The sequence below is a fragment of the Astyanax mexicanus genome, chromosome 14, assembly GCF_023375975.1.
Source record: "Astyanax mexicanus isolate ESR-SI-001 chromosome 14, AstMex3_surface, whole genome shotgun sequence".
NCBI lineage: Eukaryota > Metazoa > Chordata > Actinopteri > Characiformes > Acestrorhamphidae > Astyanax > Astyanax mexicanus.
In genome coordinates, this window is record NC_064421.1 from 2,742,798 (window position 1) to 2,763,684 (window position 20,887).

Here is a 20,887-nt window from a genome sequence, read left to right on the forward strand (position 1 = left end):
ATTTTTATAGTTTTACAGTTCATTATTATTTTTTTAACTTGCCATTGCTATGCCTTATCAGCTATTTACATGTTTCTTTTTAACATCCAAGCAGATTGTTTAATAATCCCAATAAAAACGTAAGGAATTATCATTAAAAACATGAAAACATACAAAAAAACTGTTGGTCGGTGCATGCGCAGTGCCGTAAAGAAGCACATATCGATGGGTAGCATAACTCGACAGAACCCAGCTGATTCACACAGCGTTTCTCGCACTAACCGTAATAAACACTGCTAGAAGAAGTTCAGCTGCGCTGCCATGGAGAACAAAACTCTTTTTTTTTTAATTCAGACAATTTGTTTTTTTCCCCCAGTATTTAATTTTTTTACTCAGTATTGGGGAGTTTTCCAATGTAGCGAAGCAAATTACTTGTATTAAAATCAACTTAAATAAAAGTAAAATTACCTAATTTAAAAACTACTTTAAAATGACGAATTACTCAAAAAATCTACTCAATTACAGTAACGTGAGTAGATGTAATTAGTTACTTTCCACCTCTGTAAATAAACTATATTATTACATACCTTATTGGATGGATATCTGTAACATCTGTGACAGTAACTCTTCAGAATTCTTCTATATTTCTGCATAAATATCATCAGACCTAAAAGTCTAAAAGCCAAGTTAAACAAAAGAGACAAAAATATTATATTGGTCATTTATTTATTGAGGAAAATGATCTGATACTACATACAGCTCTGGAAAAAAAATTAAGAGCCCTTTCAGTTTCTCTGATTTTGCTATTTATAGGTTTATGTTTGAGTAAAATGATCATTGTTGTTTTATTCTATAAACTACAGACAACATTTCTCCCAAATTCCAAATAAAAAAATTCTCATTTAGAGCATTTATTTACAGAAAATGCAAATGGCAAAGCTTTCAGGCATAAAAGTTCATATTTATAAAGTTTTAAGAGGTCAAAAATCTAGATTTGTTGGAATAACCCTGTTTTTAATCAGTTTTCATGCATCTTGGTATCATGTTCTCCTCCACCAGTCTTACACACTGCTTTTGGATAACTTTATGCTGCTTTACTCCTGGTGCAAACATTCAAGCAGTTCAGTTTGGTGGTTTAATGGTTTGTGATCATCCATCTTCCTCTTGATTATATTCCAGAGGTTTTTAATTTGGTAAAATCAAAGTGGTCTCTTATTTTATTTTTCAGAGCTGTTTATATGTGGGGGTAAAATTAAGTGAACTATTGCTTTTAGTATCTGGTGTGATTTCCCAGTCCTAATAACTGTAGATCAGTCCTAGACACAAGCTTGGAGTAATTTTAGCTCGTTTCTCTGAACAGAACAGCCTTAACTCTGGGATGTTGGTGGATTTCCTCACATTAGCTGCTCGCTTCACCTCCTTTCACAACATTTCCACTGGATAAAGGTCAGGTCTTCTAGGTACATGCGAAACAAACCAGTGACAGTAAGACCTGTAAAAGTGACATCAGTAACAGTTACACCTGTGACAATATACCCTAAAAAAACATTTTAATTTCATACACTGTGTAACAATACATTTTTCAACATTCAAGTCAGTGAGAGTGTCTTCCTATAATTAACTCTATATAACATTAGAATTTATAAACCCAAATAAACATTAATAATAAAGTCAGTGGTCAGTGAGTGTCTACCTGTAATTAACTCTGTATAACATTAGAATAAACCCAAATTAACAAGTCATAAGTCGATATTCTTTAACATAAAATAAAAAAAAACAAAATATAAAGTCAGTGGTCAGTGAGAGTGTCTACCTGTGATTAACTCTATATAACATTAGAATACTAAACCCAAATAAACCATAACCAAGAAAGCCCAGCAGCGCCTCTACTTCCTGCGGAGACTGAGGAAAGCACATCTCCCACCCCCCATCCTCACCATGTTCTACAGAGGCACTGTAGAAAGCATCCTGAGCACCTGCATTACCGTCTGGTTTGGGAATTGCAACACCTCAGACCGCAAGACCCTACAGTGGATAGTGCGGACAGCTGAGAAAATCATCGGAGTCTCTCTTCCCTCCATCGCCGAGATCTACACCACACGCTGCATCCGCAAAGCCACCAGCATTGTGGACGACCCCACCCATCCCTCACACGGACTCTTCGCTCTGATGCCGTCCGGCAGAAGATACAGGAGCATCCGAGCCTCCACTACTAGACTCTTTAACAGCTTCATCCACCAGGCAGTCAGACTTCTCAACGCACAGAGACAGAACTGAACCCCCACCCCACCCACCACTCACCCAACACACTCGCACAAAACTAAACTGTACACCCCCCCCCCCTTTACACAAAACTAAACTGTACACCCGCCCCCCCTTTACACTCACAAAGAACTGAACTTCACACACACACACACCCAGTCAGCACACAGAGGCTGACATGACTTTATTTGCTGCACTCTTAAAAACTATAAACTCTACCTCAGTAACTGCTGTGATTATATATTTTCTATATGTTACAGTATGTCACACATCTCTGCACCTTATCCCAACTATACACTTTATTATACCGTATCGGTACTGCACTGTCCTGTCTTTAAATTGTCTCGTCTTTTGTATTTATTGTTATTTAGTGTTATAATTTTATGTTGCACTGTCGTCACTCCTGCACTTTATGTTGTCTATTGCTTGTGGTTCTATGTTGCACCATGGTTCCGGAGGAACGTAATTTCATCACACTGTGTACCTGTACTCAGATGTAATGACAATAAAAGCCTCTTGACTTGACTCTCTTGAATAATAAAGTCAGTGATCAGTGAGAGTAGCTACCTGTAATTAACTCTATATAACATTAGAATTTATTAGCCCAAATAAACAATAATAAAGTCAGTGATCAGTGAGAGTAGCTACCTGTAATTAACTCTATATAACATTAGAATATATTAGCCCAAATAAACAATAATAAAGTCAGTGGTCAGTGAGAGTGTCTACCTGTAATTAACCCTATATAACATTAGAATACTAAACCCAAATAAACATTATTAATAAAGTCAGTGTTTAGTGAGTGTCTACTTGTAATTAACTCTATATAACATTAAAAAACTAAACCCAAATAAACATTAGTAATAAAGTCAGTGTTCAGTGAGAGTATCTACATGTAATTAACTCTATATAACATTAGAATTTATAAACCCAATTAAACAAAGAATAAAGTCAGTGACCAGTGAGAGTGTCTACCTGTAATTAACTCTATATAACATTAGAATATTAAACCCAAATAAACATTAATAATAATGTCAGTGTTTAGTGAGAGTCTACCTGTAATTAACTCTATATAACATTAAAATACTAAACCCAAATAAACATGTATAAAGTCAGTGATCAGTGAGAGTATCTACCTGTAATTAACTCTATATAACATTAAAATACTAAACCCAAATAAACATTAATAAAGTCAGGGGTCAGTGAGAGTGTCTACCCGTAATTCACTTTATATAACATTACAATAAACCCAAATTAACAAAGTCATAAGTCGATACTCTTTAACATAAAATAAAAAAAAACAAATAAACATTAATAGTCAGTAATTAGTGAGCGTATCTACCTGTGATTAACTCTATATAACATTAGAATACTAAACCCAAATAAACATAAAAATCAAAGGTCATTGAGAGTGTCTACCTGTAATTAACTCTATATATCATTATAATATTAAACACAAATAAACAATAATAAAGTCAGTGATCAGTGAGTGTCTACCTCTAAATAACTCTATATAACATTAGAATACTAAACCCAAATAAACATTAATAAAGTCAGTGATCAGTGAGAGTGCCGTAGTACAGTCATTTATGTCGTATTTTTACAGTTTATAATAAAAACAGACAAGACAAATTAATGATGTACATCTTTATTTCAACTCGATCACTTATCAGTCATCGGCAAAAGTGTCTTCAAATGGGTTACAGAACTGAATTACTTTTTACTGCTCGACAAATGCAGAACACCGCTCTGGAAGGATGATCTGGAATGTTCCACCTCTAGAACAGGAAGTACGTACCACTACGGAGATGCTGCTGATGCTGCTGCTGGATGGGATCTGTGCTCATGTAAACCTGGGTGACAGACAGGCTGTATGGGGTAACAGCGTCCAATCACAGCCCTCGACTCCACTGCAAAACTGCCAACTTCATATTATCCATCTTTATACTGATTATTTTTGATTTTGTGTCTTTTAAGTGATAATTGGCTCATTTTTCCCCAGAATTAAATCAAGTCACTGTAAACGACACTGACAGCAGGGCGTCTGCGTAAAACTTCACGTAAAACTTTTTGTTTTTGTCTTTGTATTTGCGCGTCTGCAGAATTAGATTTTGGAGCTGAATTGGAGTATTTTGGTTAAAACTGAGCGAATTTAATCACTCTTCTTTACTGATGTGCTGAGAAAACTGCAGAACTGCTTTGTGCTGTAGAGATTATTGTTCTGTGCGCTCACCACATGATTCATAATATGGCTATACATCAGTAACAATTCAATTAATATTAACAATAATAATAATAATTATTATAGTAATAGTAATAATAATAATATTATCATAAAAAGGAACATCCAAATGCTGGTAACATGGATACATATGGGTCATCCTTTGTGTATGTGTGTGTGTTTGTGTGTAATAGAGACAGTGAGAGAGTGTGTGTGTGTGTGTGTGTGCTTGGCACAGTAATAATATATATCAAATTAGCAAATAATCAATTAGCAGGAAGAAAATTTGCGTTTTTCAGTAATTTATCACTGTTTTTTTATCATTATTATTTTGGTCGACCCTCTGGATGAATTTCCTACTGGACGCAGCAGTTCTGACCGTTGGCATCCTTGAAGCGCAGCCGCATCTTGGGTTTGTATTTCTCCAGGTACATCAGTTGTTTGGAGTTGAAGGCTCCACGTCTCTTTCTACAATAAAAAAGGGAAAAAGACAGGAAGCGGATCAGGTTTAGAGCTTTAAAGCTTTACACAAGAACAGTGCTGTGTTACGCAAATTAATCATGCTACCACGTTTAGAAATTCAGGTGAAGCACAGTATTATCAGGTTTATTTAGCTATGTAATCACTGTGTCGCTATATGCTGAAATACGGATTAAACCTTATAACTAACTAGGGGCAAATTATACTGACAAAAAAAGAAAAACATCTCGATAAAACCTGTAATTTTGACGATAACAATAATAAACAATATTAATAATAATAATTTTTAGCCACTGCCACTATGATAGGAAGATCACTGAACCGAATCCTGGTCTTGCAGCTTGCCATCAGCTAGAAACTATATACTGTATTTAAGGCGTTTTATTTACATGAAACAAACAAAAACAATAAAATCAACAGTTTGCTCAATGCTGTCTACCAGATTTCATTTTTTTAATAATGGGTATTTAAATGTAAATTAGTAAAAATAAAATGTGTTAGAATTAAGAAAATTATATTATTTTTTAAATTAGTGGTGGCAATCCCTTATATATATATATATATAGACTAATAATGAGGTTTAGCTCTGGCAGTTTTACTGTTTTTTTTGCTGTATTACAATATATATTATATATTAGAATACACTTCATTTAATACACTTAATATGATTAAATATCAGTTTTAGAAAGGTAAAAATTGTATTATATATTAGTGGTGGCAATTGCTTAAAAAAATATGTTATATAATAATAATAATAATAATAATAATAATAATATAGTGAAGTGAGGTCTGGCAGACCTAAACCCTATTTTTTAACTGTATTATAATATCTATTACAATGCAGATTTGATGATTTTTAAATGAGAATATTGCAATGCTCTGAGGTACTGAGTTTAACTGAGAGTTTTAATCAAGGAGATAGACACTAGTGTAGCTCCATATTCCACACTCAACAGCCACACTCAGAGATAGAACAAGCATTGAACTTAATGTATTAATTTTTTTTTTGTATGGATGCATTGATGTGGGAATTCTGTGTCAATGCCAACATACACATTTATAACTTTTAATCTTTAAATCGAATAAAAATGATTTTGTTTTGTATTTTTTGTAGTATTTGTAGTAGTGTGGCCAGCTTTGCTTGGGGCTTTTTTTTCTAGCATGTCTGCTTTCTTATTGCCCCACTGCCACAATGTCCAGGAACCCAGTAGTGTCTGCGGCTAGTAGTTTGTGGATAACTGGGCGGTCCGTGTTCAAAGATTCTAGAGCTTAGATGCAGGACTTTGAGTCCTTACAGATCACATATTGTTTGTAGGAGCTAGTAGATATATATCTTACGATTATTACTTCATTTTAAAAAGCACCAGAACTATTCTGAGATGAAATAATAATATAAAAACATATCTCACAGTTTAGTACAGCATTCTTTAGCTTACATGGGACACGATATGAAATATAATTAATAAGACAGAGTTCAGAGGTGAGTATATCGCACTGTAGTCTGCATGTTTAATGTGTTAAAACAAGCTACGTGGGACGAACTGCTAAATAATATCACCCTGGCTTACCGGAAAACTCGGGGTTACTTAGTGTAGTGCATTCGTTAATAGTGCGCCTTATAATACAGTGCGCCTATAGTGTAAAAAATACAGTAATAAAGGGACTTGTCTGATGCTCATATCCAGATCTCTTACCTGTGAATTGTGTTACACAGTGTACCTGTCCAGTGTACTATGCTACACAAACACTACATTATATTATCACGTGAGCACCAATCATGTGAACCACACTGCTGACTCTCAGAAGAAGCTGTTGTGAATCTGGGTTTCCTCCGCTGTTTTAAAGCACAAGTTTTTTGATGGTGTAGCTTCTGCAGCTTCTTAACTTCTTTAAAAGATCTGAAAGTTTAAGGGTTGGAACAGCCCGTCTTCCTTTAATTGGCTTTTTGGAGGCATTATAAGAAGAGTGCTGATGTGCAGCACTGCACAAATCCTACCCCAGAGAGCGCAGAACGGTCTGTTCCAGCATGGATTTTATACCCACAGGGGGTTCTGTAAAAGTGATGAGCAAAAGTAGAGATGCCTGAATCGTCTGCATCAACTTTTTAAGTTAAACTAACTTCAGATGCTGAAGAACAGCTGGCTCATTTCCTGATTATTCTACCATATCAACTTTAATCCTGGACCTTACACTACTAAACATCAATAAAATCTATTCAATAAAGTGTATTTTTACTGCAGTTTAACACACTTACTGTCGAATGAACTGAACAGCATCTTCATACATCATCCCACACTCGATTAAGGCTATGGCCACCAAGACAGGAGCTCTGAAGAAAAATAAATATAAAACATTCACAGATACGAAATTAACACTGTACCATATATAGACAAACGTAATGGGGCATCTTCAGATTCATTCAATCATTAATTGACTAAACAGGCAAAAAACAAATACAAATATCAATATTAGTATTTTCGTAAACATATAGTAAATTATACTATATAGACAAAAGTACAGAGAGCGCCTGCTGATTTAATGATTCATTGAACACAGCGGAAAAAATAAAAGATCGAACCTTTAACAGGCTTAAAATAGGCATAAATGTAATGCATCAAAATATACTGAACGCCCAAAGCATATCGATATTTGTATTTTTGTAAACATAAATGACACTATTATGGACAAAAGTACAAACGGCTTAAAACGGTCAATATCTAATGAAATATATCATACACTAAATGCTCAAAGCATATAGAGATTTGTGTTTTTGAAAACATAAATTATACTATAATGGACCAAAGTATCGGGGCACCTTCTGATTCATTCATTCCTTTATTCTTCTAAATCACAGCAGTAAAACAAAGGATCGAAATTTCATCAGGCTTAAAATCGTCAATATCTGATGCAATATATCATATACCAAATGCCCAAAGCATTTTGAGATTTGTATTTTTGTAAACATAAATTAAAAATTATACTATGTCTACAAAAGTATCGGGGCACCTTATTATACATTTATTCAATCGAATTCAATCAATTCAATAGAACACAGCGGGGGAAAAAAAGGATCAAAACGTCATTAGGCTGAAAATAGTCATTATCCGATGCATTAAAATGCATTTTTGTAAACATAAATTATACTATATAGACAAAACTATTGGGCACCTTCTGATTCATTAATTCATTAATTCTTCTAGAACACAGTGGTAAAAAAAAGGATTGAAATTTCATCATGCTTAAAATGGTCAATATTTAATGCAATACATCATTTATTAAATGCCCAAAGCATATCAATATTTGTATTTTTGTAAACATACAGTAAATTATACTATGCAGACAAAAGTATCAGGGCAACTTCTGATGCATTCTTTCATTAATTCTGCTAGAACACAGAGCTAAAAACAAAGGATCGAAACTTCATCAGGCTTAAAATGGTCAATATTTGTAGCAAGATATCATAAAACCAAATGCTCAAAGCATATTAATATTTGTATTTTTGTAAACATAAATTATACTATAATGGACAAAAGTATCAGGGCACCTTCTGATTCATTCAATCATTCATGCTGCAAGAACACAGCAGTAAAAACAAAGGATCGAAATTTCAACAGGCTTAAAATAGTCTGAATCTGATTTATTAAAATATACTGAATGCACAAAGCATTTAAATATTTGTATTTTTGTGAACATGAATTATACTATAACAGACAAAAGTATCAGGGCACCTGCTGATTCATTCAATTAGTAGTAAAAACAAAGAATCAAAACTTCATCAGGCTGTAAATAGTCAATATCTGATGAATTATATCATATACCAAATGTCCAAAGAATATCGATATTTGTATTTTTGTAAATATACAGTAAATTATACTATATGGACAAAAGTATCAGGGCACCTGATGATACATTCATTCTGCTACAACACAGCGGTAAAAAACAAAGGATCGAAACTTCAACAGGCAAAAAACAGGCAAAAGCATTTCAGTTAATAGTATTAAAAGAGGTTTTTGTTGGAGTAACTGTCTCTATTGTGCAGGGAAGACTCTCATATTTGGTGAAAGATAATATGATAAAGATAATATCTAGCGGTGCTTACCGGCCCAGTCCTGCAACACAGTGCACAGCAATGCAGGAGCCCGGCTCATCCTTAAATTTACATTTCAGCAGATTCAACCAGTCGTCCACAACTTGTTCAGGGGGAGAACAACCATCGTCAAACGGCCAATCCTAAAGCACACAAATAAATACATAAAACAACAAATTTATTATTCAAGAACTACTGGAACACGCTACCAATATCTATTCATCAGTGTTACGGAGGGAGATGTTTATATTTTTCTTTGTTGCTTTCCCTTTTCTAAGCTACCTCACTCTTGCGCTCTCCTTCACTCTTTCTATCAGTCCTGCAGGTTACCGGTGAGAGGGAGGAGCTGATTAATTGATCCTGGTCCTGCGTCACAATAAAGCGCTGGCCGATGTGGAGTGCAGCGCGACACCCGACCCATTCAACCACCATGCTGCCCAGACCAAACCACCTGTCTTTCTATCTTATTGTTTGTGCTGTTGTGAGTAAAAACCGAGCTGAAAAACTAAAGCAGACACATGTTATTTAACTTTGTTATAATACTTCTGTAAATACACTTCAAATAATACTAAAAGCCAATGTAGCACTGTAGGGGATAAGGCCTGTTTCTTTGGGAGGGGGTTTCTTTTCTCCTGTGTTTTGTTAGTTAGGGAGGGAGGAAAGATTTATGTACTTTTGTTTTCTTTTTTTTGTTAGGTAAGTTAGCTTTAAATACCTAAGTTAGTTTTGTTTGTTTGTTATTTTAGGCATTTCTTATCCCCGACGTAAATGCTACTGTTTATTCTAAATAAATCATTTTGGCTTGTATTTCTGTGGTTGGTATCATCTTTGGTCTGGGCTTAAAATGCGTGAGCGGGTGTCGTCCTAGCATATGTTACTGGTCTGGCTTTCCAGGCCGTAACAATCAGGCTCCCTCTGTTACTTTGTACTTTATCCGTTGTTACGATAGCAAAGACGCCCCAACATGGCCTTAATTTTCCTTTCAATGAAAATTCTCCATTTAAAATGTTGCGAAATCTTCCTCACCCTGACACTCCATGAAATGAAGTTCTCCTGATTTTCGAAGATAAAGTATGTTAACAAAAGACTTTAAATTATTTTATGCGTATTTTAAAAAAAAAAGTCAATTTTCATGGGATTTAAAAAGTGCATCCGGATAAGATTTTTAAATTGTGGAAGTTTTAATTTAAAATGTTATAATAAATCTGTACTGGTGTAGAAGCGTATGATTTCCGAAACTTCTAGCTTTATTGCTCAGTTGCTTTAAAATATTTTCAAAATGTTAGCATAATTTAAACATAACACTTAAAGGCTATTGTTTTAATAAAACAAACAATAAATTAATCTCAAAATCATAATGCAAATCTAAAATGGTAGAACCATAAAAATACGTAATACATACTTTTATTTGACTAAAACTAGACCTAGTTTGTTTCTTCATTCATTTGTCAGCTGACACACATCCATATTGTTATGTGCATAGTCAATAAAAAAAAATAAAAATAAACAAAAATATAAATAATAATTAATAAATTAAGTAAAACTAGTCTGAAACTAACAATACCTAAATTACTAAAATGTGTCTGAAACTATTACACATTTCAGTCGAAACATTAAGACTAACTAAATTAAAGTCACCTGTCCAAATGATGTGTTAAATTATGTGAACAAAAATGTTATTATTTTTCTAGTTTACTAAATGTACAATTTCTTCTTCTTGGGATCTAAAGGTGCTTTTTTTTTAATTGTAGAAGTTTGTGGAAATTGTAAAAAAAATTTAAACGTTGGTATAAATCTGTACTGGAGTAGAAGTGTATATTTCAGACACTTCTATCTTTATCAGAGCTCAGTTTCAAAACATTTTAATGTTAGAATAATTACATAACAAAACTTTAATGCTAATGTTTTCATAAATATTAGCAATAAACTTGCTCAAATCTAAAAAACATAGTATTATACTATATACTATGTATAACAACAAATAAAAATAAATAAATAAATACATAAAATAAAACTAGACTGAAACTAATAATAACTAAATGACTAAAATGTGACTGAAACTATTACACACTTTATTAGACTAAAATTAGACTAAAACTAAATTAAATTCACCAGCCCAAATGAACAATAAAGCCCCATGATTCCCACCCTACTTATATTTCTTTTTATATTTCTTACCAACACTTCTATTCCTTCCTTTTCCACGGGAGCCTTGTCGTAGGTAGCTTCACAGACCCTAACCAGAGTCTGCACTCCGAACGCTTTCAGTTCCTGTAAAACGTGAATAATCATGAGTAAATTAAGCATCAGGCTTTATTAATGTTACCTGTATGAGTGAGCAGCTCATATCTCACCTCAGTAAACTTGGACAGCTGTGAGTTGGTGGGGTTGTGGGTGATGAGGAACCTCATACACTCATAGGAGATCTCGACAGGTGCAGGACGATTCATCTCGACACACGAATGGAGGCTTAATATTCTCTGAGCAAAGAAACGAAATCTCCCGAGGTGAGAATATATATATAGAGATATATATCGATCAAAATAAGGGTGGAGTTTGGAATTTGGGCAAATTTTGATGTAAAAAATAGAAAAGAAAAAGGAAATCACTCACGACTCCTCTATTAAAAAACTAAAAACAAAAGAAGGGGACTAATCCTTCAGAATTTCGGTTTCTAATTAACCCATTCAGGAGAGGAGTGATGGTCAGTTGGCGCTCAACTAAAAGGGGAAGGAGGAAATGGCTCGTCAGCGCCTGATCCGGCTCAGACGGACTCATACAGGTGAACTTTGGGCGAAAGCAGCCTCTTTCCCAAAGCTCAGGATGTAAGACGGTAGTGGTGTAGCGTAATCTTCATGTAGCACGCCGCCTGCTTCTCACTTGTCCACGATGACCAGGTGCTGTGCCTGGCAGAAGTCTCCACTCACAAACGCCATAAATGTGCAGCCTGCAATACAACAAACAATACTATTATAAAGAGGCGTGCACACATAGACATCAGCTCTGCCCTTTATCAACCAAAGTGCCCTTTCGAAACTTCGTTTTTTTTTTTGTTTTGTTTTTTAAATATATATATTACTAAGATTTTACTGAGGCCGGTTTGAAATGATCTTTTGAAAACCTGAGCGATTAAAAACGAGTGAAAACAGAATGCCCTGAAATCAGCTCGCACACATCAGACCTCTCTCTTCCTCTGTCACGTGACCCCGCGCGGTCACACGCTGCAGCAGCAGTTCAGGTGCCCTCTAAGCCCAACGTGAAATAATTTTGTTGTGCAGTAAAATGTCTCATACAGCTCCAAACAACTATGTATTTTATCAGTTGGTGGTGTGACATTTTTTTCATTGAAAACTCACGTTTAGAGAATGTTACAAATAAAAGTCAAATTTCATTCAACATTTTTTTAATGAAGTGTTCCACGTGTGCTAAAAAGTGCCCTTTTCCCCCCTGAGCACTTGCCCCCCAAAATGTCTGTGCACGCCACTGCTATTATTTATATTAAAAAAAAGATGAGTTTCTTTGATTTTACCCATAGACTGTGTATAAAAGTGAAGCCACCACAGGTCGGGCGCCCCCTGCTGTTCGATTGCAGAAAGCTGTGTAACCCCACCCATCCCCATAGGTTTCAATGGCTTTAATACTGTAATTCTACCTCCATTATTTAAATGCAGCAGCTAGTGTAACCTCTGCTTATATTGTCTAATTTTTATATCCCCACAGAATTCATATTTTAAAACGTTATTCAACTCTATTCAAAAAGGTGTGGTTATTGGTGTGTAAAAGGGCGGGGTTACACCTAGCCGGGTTGGGACCAATGACTGTTTATAGCTCTGGGGACGCAGCCCTCAGGGGCGGGGTTATTTAAATGAGTAGGCAGTCTCTCCACAGTCTTTCTCCCTCCTCTGGTCTCTACTGCGCTCTACAGACTCGGGTATCAGGATCGGCAACATGGAGGAAGATTTTGGCTTCATTTTCATTAAATGAATGGAAACGGCGACACGGCGTCCATCTTTTTTACAGTCTTTGATTTTACCAAATTGAAAATCTCTGGAATATAATCAAGAGGAAGATGGATGATCACAAACCATCAAACCACCAAACTGAACTGCTTGAATTTTTACACCAGGAGTAAAGCAGCATAAAGTTATCCAAAAGCAGTGTGTAAGACTGGTGGAGGAGAACATGATGCCAAGATGCATGACTTTGACTGTGATTAAAAACCAGGGTTATTCCACCATTGTGATTTCTTAACTCTTAAAACTTTATGAATATGAACTTGTTTATACCTATAAATTGTATATACAGTGGTGTGAAAAAGTATTTGCCCCTTACAGTTGTTTTTTTGTTTTTGTTTTTATGTCATACTTACATTTTTAAGATTATGAAACAAACTTTAATATCTGACAACCGTAAAATGAGTAAATATGAAAAACACCTTTTAAATGACTTCATTTATTAAGGGAAAAAAAGATTATCCAAACCAATCTAGCCTTTGTAAAAAAGTGTTTGTGGTATACCAGCTAGAACATTAGAACCGCTATGTGTTTCTTTCATACCGCCATACTGCTAGATGCGCTGCGAGCGCCATGCGGAACAGAACCGTCAGAGAAACCATCAGTTTACTAATTGTTTTGTTAAAGTGTTTTATCTATTCTTTACCTGTTTTTCTGCAAAAAAACTGATTTCTTCATAAAAGCCTTAATTTAAAGCCTTGTTTTTTATATTATATGTACTCCTAACAGTACAGTAACTCACAAACCTATATGAAAGCCCAGTCGTGCAAAAAAATGAATAAACATATAAAAATAATAATAATAAAAATAATAAAGACCGTGATATACTGTGAAACCATCAGAATATTGAAAAATACCATGATATGCATGATATATATCGTTATCGATATATATTAAAAATTCAATATCATGATAAATGATTTTTCCAATATCACCCAGCTCTATTTATTCAGGTTATCTTTGTCTGATAATAAAGTTTGTTTGATAATCAGAAAAATATCAGTATGACAAAAAGCAAAAACATAATAAATCTGTAAAGGAGACAAATATTTTTTACAGCACTGTTTATATCAGAGACACAAGGACACAGAAACACCACAACACACCCAGCAGGATAACAGATAATCAAAACCCGACACCATTAACTCCACATGATATTGGATATATCCTAAAGCTACAGTGAGCCCTATTTCTAGTGTAACACAAAAATCGACGTATTCAATCAATCAGTCTCTCGTAATCCAGTCTAGTCCAGTTTACACTGAATTCCTGTTGTTTAGCCCTGATCACAGAAAGATACTTCCCAGGCTAACATTACTACACTAATAATAATACTAAGACTAATATAGCAATTATACAGTTTATACCATTCATACTGAGGCTGCACAAAATAGTATACTATATACTATATATGTTTTTGTCTAATTTTAAATTAAATGTTAAGATGTAAATGTACAATTTCACTCAGCAATAATTTTTTTTTGCTATATAGATAAAATATGAATATACTGATATAAAAAAAGGATTTTCAGAATATTTCACAATTTACAGACTATAAGGTGCACCGGTTATTAAGCGACACTAGTGAGGAACAAGGGTGTCGCCACGTTTTCCTACTAATGGGGAACTGCCTACAAATGTAATTTTTAAACGTCTCATTCCATCGTCTCTTTACTCATTTTAAAATGTCTAGTTGTGTCTCTAGTATGAATAAATGCAATGTGAGACGTTTTTGTGGAAAAATTGTTTAGGTGTTTCTATTTAGCCCTGCTTTATTTCACTGAATTAGAGGTGAAATATAATTATAAGGCTCACTGTCAATTTTTTGGGAAAATTACAGGATTTTAAGTGTGTCTTACAGTCTTAAAAATATGCTGTGTTTAATTCAGCGTTGCATAATATTAATAATACAGTCTGTGTGTAAAAAAAAAATGGAATAAAAAATATTTGGTAGATATAATCTGTCTCTGGTACATACATTAAAGTCTTTAATTTTTGGAAATTGTTTCTACTATAAGCCACAACTTCACACACTAATCCTACAACTATAATTGTGTTCAAATCAAACACTGACCATTTAAAAAAGGTTTCATTTCTTATCAAAAACAATTATTTAGGCTTGGATATGCATCTTCATTCTATCCTAAAAGAAGGTTATGACATTCTTAATTATAATAATAAAAATAATAATAATAATAATAATAATAATAATAAACAGACGCCTTGAGGATCACTGCAAAAAAACTAAAGCTTATTAACCGATTAGAGATTTATTAAAACATAATACATTATTCTCCACAGTTTTGTTCTGTACTTACTTTCAGTGTGTGTAAAGAAAAGTCGAGATCTCCGCATTCTCTATCTTCACCATCCGTCACTGTCTCTACTGGACATCTGAACAACAAACACAGTTAAACACAGTGTTATAAATACTTTATAATAACAAGAAGTATTGAGATAATACCATCTACAGAGCCTCTACACTATCAGGGTAGAAAATAATAAATGTATGGGGCAAATAAATCTCTTGATTCAAACAATAATTCTGACAATTTAATAAATGAGTGAACAAAATAAGTGATGGTTTGGAGAGACATGTCATCTGCTGGTGTTGGCCCACTATGTTATACTTTTATGGAAATGCGGATTTCATTTTCCAGCAGGACTTGGCCCACTGTCTTATGCTGCCTTCAAGTCTTCCTCTGAAATTCCTACTTATAAGGTTGGAGGTCGTAATCACGTAATTTGATGGGGTAGAAATGGAGGCCATTAGAAAAAAAATTTAGTTTAAACATTTGGTCTATTATCATTAAAAATAGGAGGTTTATGTTGCCCTACTCCAAGAGAATTAAGCAAATAAGACGCATTAGGCAAACTGTCTGCATCAATTTATTGACCTCTTGTCACGCCGCCAACTGGAAAACTTGGGGCTTATTTAAAAATCCAAGTTTCCCACTGATAAATATGAGTTTGTGGTGGCGTTCATGTGCTCTCATCACGTAAATCCGATATTTCCGACATGACTTGAAGGTTAATATAACAATTGTATAATAATCTAATTTTCTGAGACACTGATTTTTAGGTTTTTATCAGCTGTAAGATGATCATAATCATCAACAATAAAAGAAATAAGAAATCACTCTGTGTGTAATACATTTATATAATAAACTGTATATTATATACTTTATATATTTTAATTTAAATTATTGAAATAAAGTAACATCTAAATGATATTCAATGATTTTTTTTATGCACTAGTATCTGGTATAATCTGGCTGTCAGACATATTTACACTGAAGTGAACATAAATCACTGTCGTTATTGTAAATATAGAGGTTTAAATAATTCTATTAAATTTTTAGCTAATACAAATGTATATCACACGTCTTTTTCAAAGTATAGCCTTTAACATTTGACCAAGCTACTAATAATAGATAACAGACCAAGCTCAGAATAAAGACACAGCACAATAGACACAAAAATAGCCGAAAATAATCTTCACATCTACATTTACAGCATTAAATCACTGCGTTACCAAGCAAACACTAAATATCCAGTACCCAGTTCGTGTTTAAAACAGTGTAAACGATACATTTACCTCAGATTTACAGATAAAAATACAATAACGGGAGAAATTGTAAAGCTAAAGCTAGTTAGCTAGCTAAACCATAAAAATAGCTAAGCTAACTAGCCTGCTAGCCTAGCTTGGTTTACCACAACCAGCAGCCAGGCACTTCACTATGCTAAGCTAGCTTGGCTAACACTGAGCTAACAACGGGTTTTAGCTAAATACATTTGATTTGAGCGACCAGGTTATGCGACAGCCGTTTAATATAACTATTTATACATGTTATTATATCTTAAAACTGATAAATAATTACAACTATGCCTCTAAAACTAGTATTTTTTAGATTAGCTAGCTTAGCTAATCTAGCTAGCGCTAGCTATGTAGTTAGCTTAGCCGCTTCAATGCCTAAACAAAGAGCTGGGTTAATGGCGAGACTGCCTACTTCCAAAAGGACTGGATACTGCTAGAGGGAGCCCAAAATGAATAGGGATTAATGGAGCTAAAAGGCTAAAAACTCCAAATTAAAATACTTATTAACTGCTTTTCTCAGATATTTATTTAATTTTAGAAAGTAGGCCGAAGTATTTAAATAAAAAGGCTAAGAAAACCTTTCCGTATGTTTTTATTTTCTACAGCAAATGATGTTTGGGCAACAGATTCGCTAGAATTGCTGCTACTGTGAGCAAAGTGCAGTGCTCAAACATTAGATTTTGTTCTGTGTTGAGGAAATGAGAATATTGTTTAGTACAAAAATTATCAAGTTCATTACAAGTTGAAGTGTAGGCTAGTTGTAAGTTATGGCAAGTGTTTAAACACTGGTATGGGTTGGAGAACAGGCTAAATAAAGAAGAAGTAGTGATAAGCATTTAAATATATTTTTAATAAATTATAAAAAACATCTTTGCTTGTTCTCAATCGTGTTTCTATGGTTACATGTTGACTGACATGTTTTACATTTGTCTTCTTTGTGTAAAATTGATAAACTAGATAATACACAGAATAACTACTGTAAACTAAGGATGTGGTAGAAACTTTACACATAAAATTAAAAACAAAAGCTGGAGTTACAGTTTAAAATGTTTATAAGCAAAGTTTAAAATGTTTTTTTTTAAATATTTGCGGTGCTGAAAGAATTGCTATTGCTCTGTATTAAAAACAGTCAATATTTCGCTATAAACAGCTTAAAGAAATATATTTGTGGTGCTGAAACATTTGATTTTGTTCTGTGTTGAGAAAATTAAAATATTTGTCAGTATATAAAGTATCAAACATTTATTAAAACTATGATTTTGCTCAATTGCTCCATCCATAGGAACCCATTCATTTTTGGACAACCTCTTGAGCGCCCTCTAGCGTCTGTCTTATATTCAGACAGTCTGGAACACATAAGTGGGTAATCTCTCTATACACTCTCTGGCTTAACAATGTGTTGCTAAAGCTAGCAAACAAAATAAAAGTAGGTTAAATAAAATAAAAAAAATATATACTATCATATTAAAGTACAGGTTAAAGACAAAACGCGTTTGCCAGCTAACTAAAATAAATAAACATTTTATTAATTAGCCAACTATCTTGCGGAAGCGTAAGTTACCTTTTTAGTTTAATCTTTAAATTTAATTTTATTCGAAACATAGCCAGCTAACGTTAGCTTATTTTAGCAAGCTAACTAGCCTAGCTAACCTAGATTAGATTAATTCGCTCTGGCATGCTGAGTTCGATTATAATAAAGTTTATAATATTTATAGGTATTAAATGAATTAATAGACAGGTTAATTCACGTAATAACTGAGTAATAAGCGGCTTATTTCGCTTACAGTCAGCGGGCGGCGCTTGTGGTGAATGCGAGCGCCGCGGGTCGCCGAGACTCCGGGATCCGTCGGTGTTAAACAGCTTAGCCTTAGCTTTAGCTTAGCCTGGCTCAGCCTAGCCGCTCCGCTGCTGCGCTGCCCGCTCCTCCGGTTCCTCCGTCATCTTCTGCCAGCCGCGCTCCCGCACCGCCGCCCTATCAGCTCCTAAACCAGCGGGGAAACGGCAGGGCGGTGTTCCAATCCGCGCGCTTCAGTATCTATAGAAGTGCACTAAGTAGTGAACTTGTTCCTATAGGAATAATTTCTTGTTTTTCTATTGCTATTTTTCACTAATATTTTTCCTAATTTTTTAATCACAAAATTTCTGTCCCATCGCAATTTTTTCATTGCTATTTTTTTCATGACATTTTTTTTCCAATGCTACTTTTTGTTTATTTTTAACCCTTTTTTAAATCTATTTTTTATTTTATAAAAGTGCACTAGGTGATGAACTTGTTGTTTTGTACTTGGAAAACACCCATGGAAACATTTTTCCATCACTAAATTAAATTTTTTTTATCACAATTTTTTTTGCTTTGTTTTTTCGACGTTTTAACCCTATTTTTTTAATCGATAAGTCTATCACTATCTTTTTTATATAGCGATAATTCCTTTTTTCTGTTGCTATTTTTTTCCATGGGCAATTAAATTTTTTACACCACTCATTTTATTTTGCGCAAAATTGTTTCCCATCGCAAATTGTTTCTGTTGTTATTTTTTTTATTGATATTTATTTTTAAAATATCAATAATGATTTTTTTCCATAGCTAATTTGTTATTTTTTTCTATCACTATTTTTTTTCAATGCCAAGTTTTTTTTTAAATTTTTTTTAGACAAACAAGGCTTCCATTTTTTTCTTCACATCTTTTTTTTAAAGAAAATTGTTACAAAGTGTGCAATTTTATTTTAATTGAATAAATCATACAGTCATGTAATATATATACATTCTTTCTGCATATGAACTTTTAACCTTCATCTGAGCTCTTCATGACTGTCCATACCTTTCTAGGTGCTCAGGTGTACAGATAGAGCTTTATAATCACAGAAGTTAAATGAGTTAAATAGCAGGGGCTGAACAGAGATGTCAGACTTTATTTCAGACAGGTAGCAGGTGTCTAAATCCTAAATACTGACAGTGTTCTTCAGCTCAGCAGCTGGTGGAGCTGTAATGAGATCTGATCTGTATCTAATGACGTGAAGAAACTGCAGGGAAACATGGAACCGGACAGACTGGTAGAACTGGAAAGACTGAGGGAATCCAATACTTCAGTATGATTCAGCACTTACAGGTACCTGGGTTTCCCACAGTGGAACAGCTTCTGCATGTGGATTATTAAAGAACTTAAAATACTCTATACAGTCTATATAGTTTATGTCCTATCAACACCTTCATTCTTTCTATTGACCTACATACCTACTATCTGTCCATCCATCCAGCCATCTGTATACCTACCTGTCTGTCTGTCCATCTGTCAGTTCATCCATCCATCTTCCTACCAACCTACCTGCCCACCCATCCATTGTCTGTCCACCTGTTTGTCTGTCTGCCCAACAATTCATCCATCAGTCCACCTACCTGCCTACCTACCCACCTACCAGTGAGTCCATCCAAAGGTCTGTCTACCTACCTACTTAACTGTCTGTCCATCTGTCAATCCATCCATCCACCCACCTGCTTACCTACCTGTCAGTCCATCCATCCATCTGTCTGTCAATCCATCTACCTATATATCTACATATGTCCATACCATTCATACGTCTGTCTACCTATGTACCTACTCTGTCCATCCATCCATCTATCTATCTATCTATCTATCTATCTATCTATCTATCTATCTATCTATCTATCTATCTATCTATCTATCTACCTACCTACCTACCTACCTACCTACCTACCTACCTACCTACCTACCTACTTACCTATCTGTTCATCTGTCGATCTATTCGTCTATCCACCTGCTTACCTACCTGTCAGACCATCTATCTGTCCTTGTACCTACATACCTACTTGTCCATCCATCAGTTTGTCCACCCATCTGCCTACCAACTTACCTGTCCACCCATCCATTGTGTGTCCATCTTTTTGTCTGTCTGTCCATTAATTCATCCATAAATCCACCTGCCAACCTACCCACCTACCTGCGAGTCCATCCAATCTTCTGTCTACCTACCTACTTACCTGTTTGTCCATCTATCACCCATCTATCCATCCACCTGCCTACCTACCTGTTTGTCTGTTCTTCCATATACCTAACAACCTGTCTGTCCATCCATACATCCCTTCATCCACCTACCTCTCCAGCAATCTACCTTTCTGTCCTTCCATCTATCCACCTTCCTACCTACTTGTCTGTCCATCTATATATCTGCCTACCAACCTACATGTCCACCCGTCCACTCATCCATCTGTTGTTCGTCCATTTGCCTAC

General features: G+C 34.5%; 1 protein-coding gene across 1 annotated transcript; it reads right to left on the reverse strand.

Annotated features, from left to right (window-relative positions):
* Window positions 1-3,873: 3,873 nt before the first annotated feature.
* Window positions 3,874-18,593, reverse strand: ptp4a2a (protein tyrosine phosphatase 4A2a). Its single transcript, XM_007240647.4, has 7 exons — window positions 18,425-18,593; window positions 15,361-15,436; window positions 11,384-11,976; window positions 11,208-11,300; window positions 9,042-9,172; window positions 7,197-7,271; window positions 3,874-4,930 (listed from the first exon to the last, which is right to left on the reverse strand). Exons 3-7 carry the CDS (start codon window positions 11,477-11,479, stop codon window positions 4,819-4,821), a joined length of 507 nt encoding a protein of 168 aa, XP_007240709.3. The 5' UTR covers window positions 11,480-11,976; window positions 15,361-15,436; window positions 18,425-18,593; the 3' UTR covers window positions 3,874-4,818.
* Window positions 18,594-20,887: the final 2,294 nt, after the last annotated feature.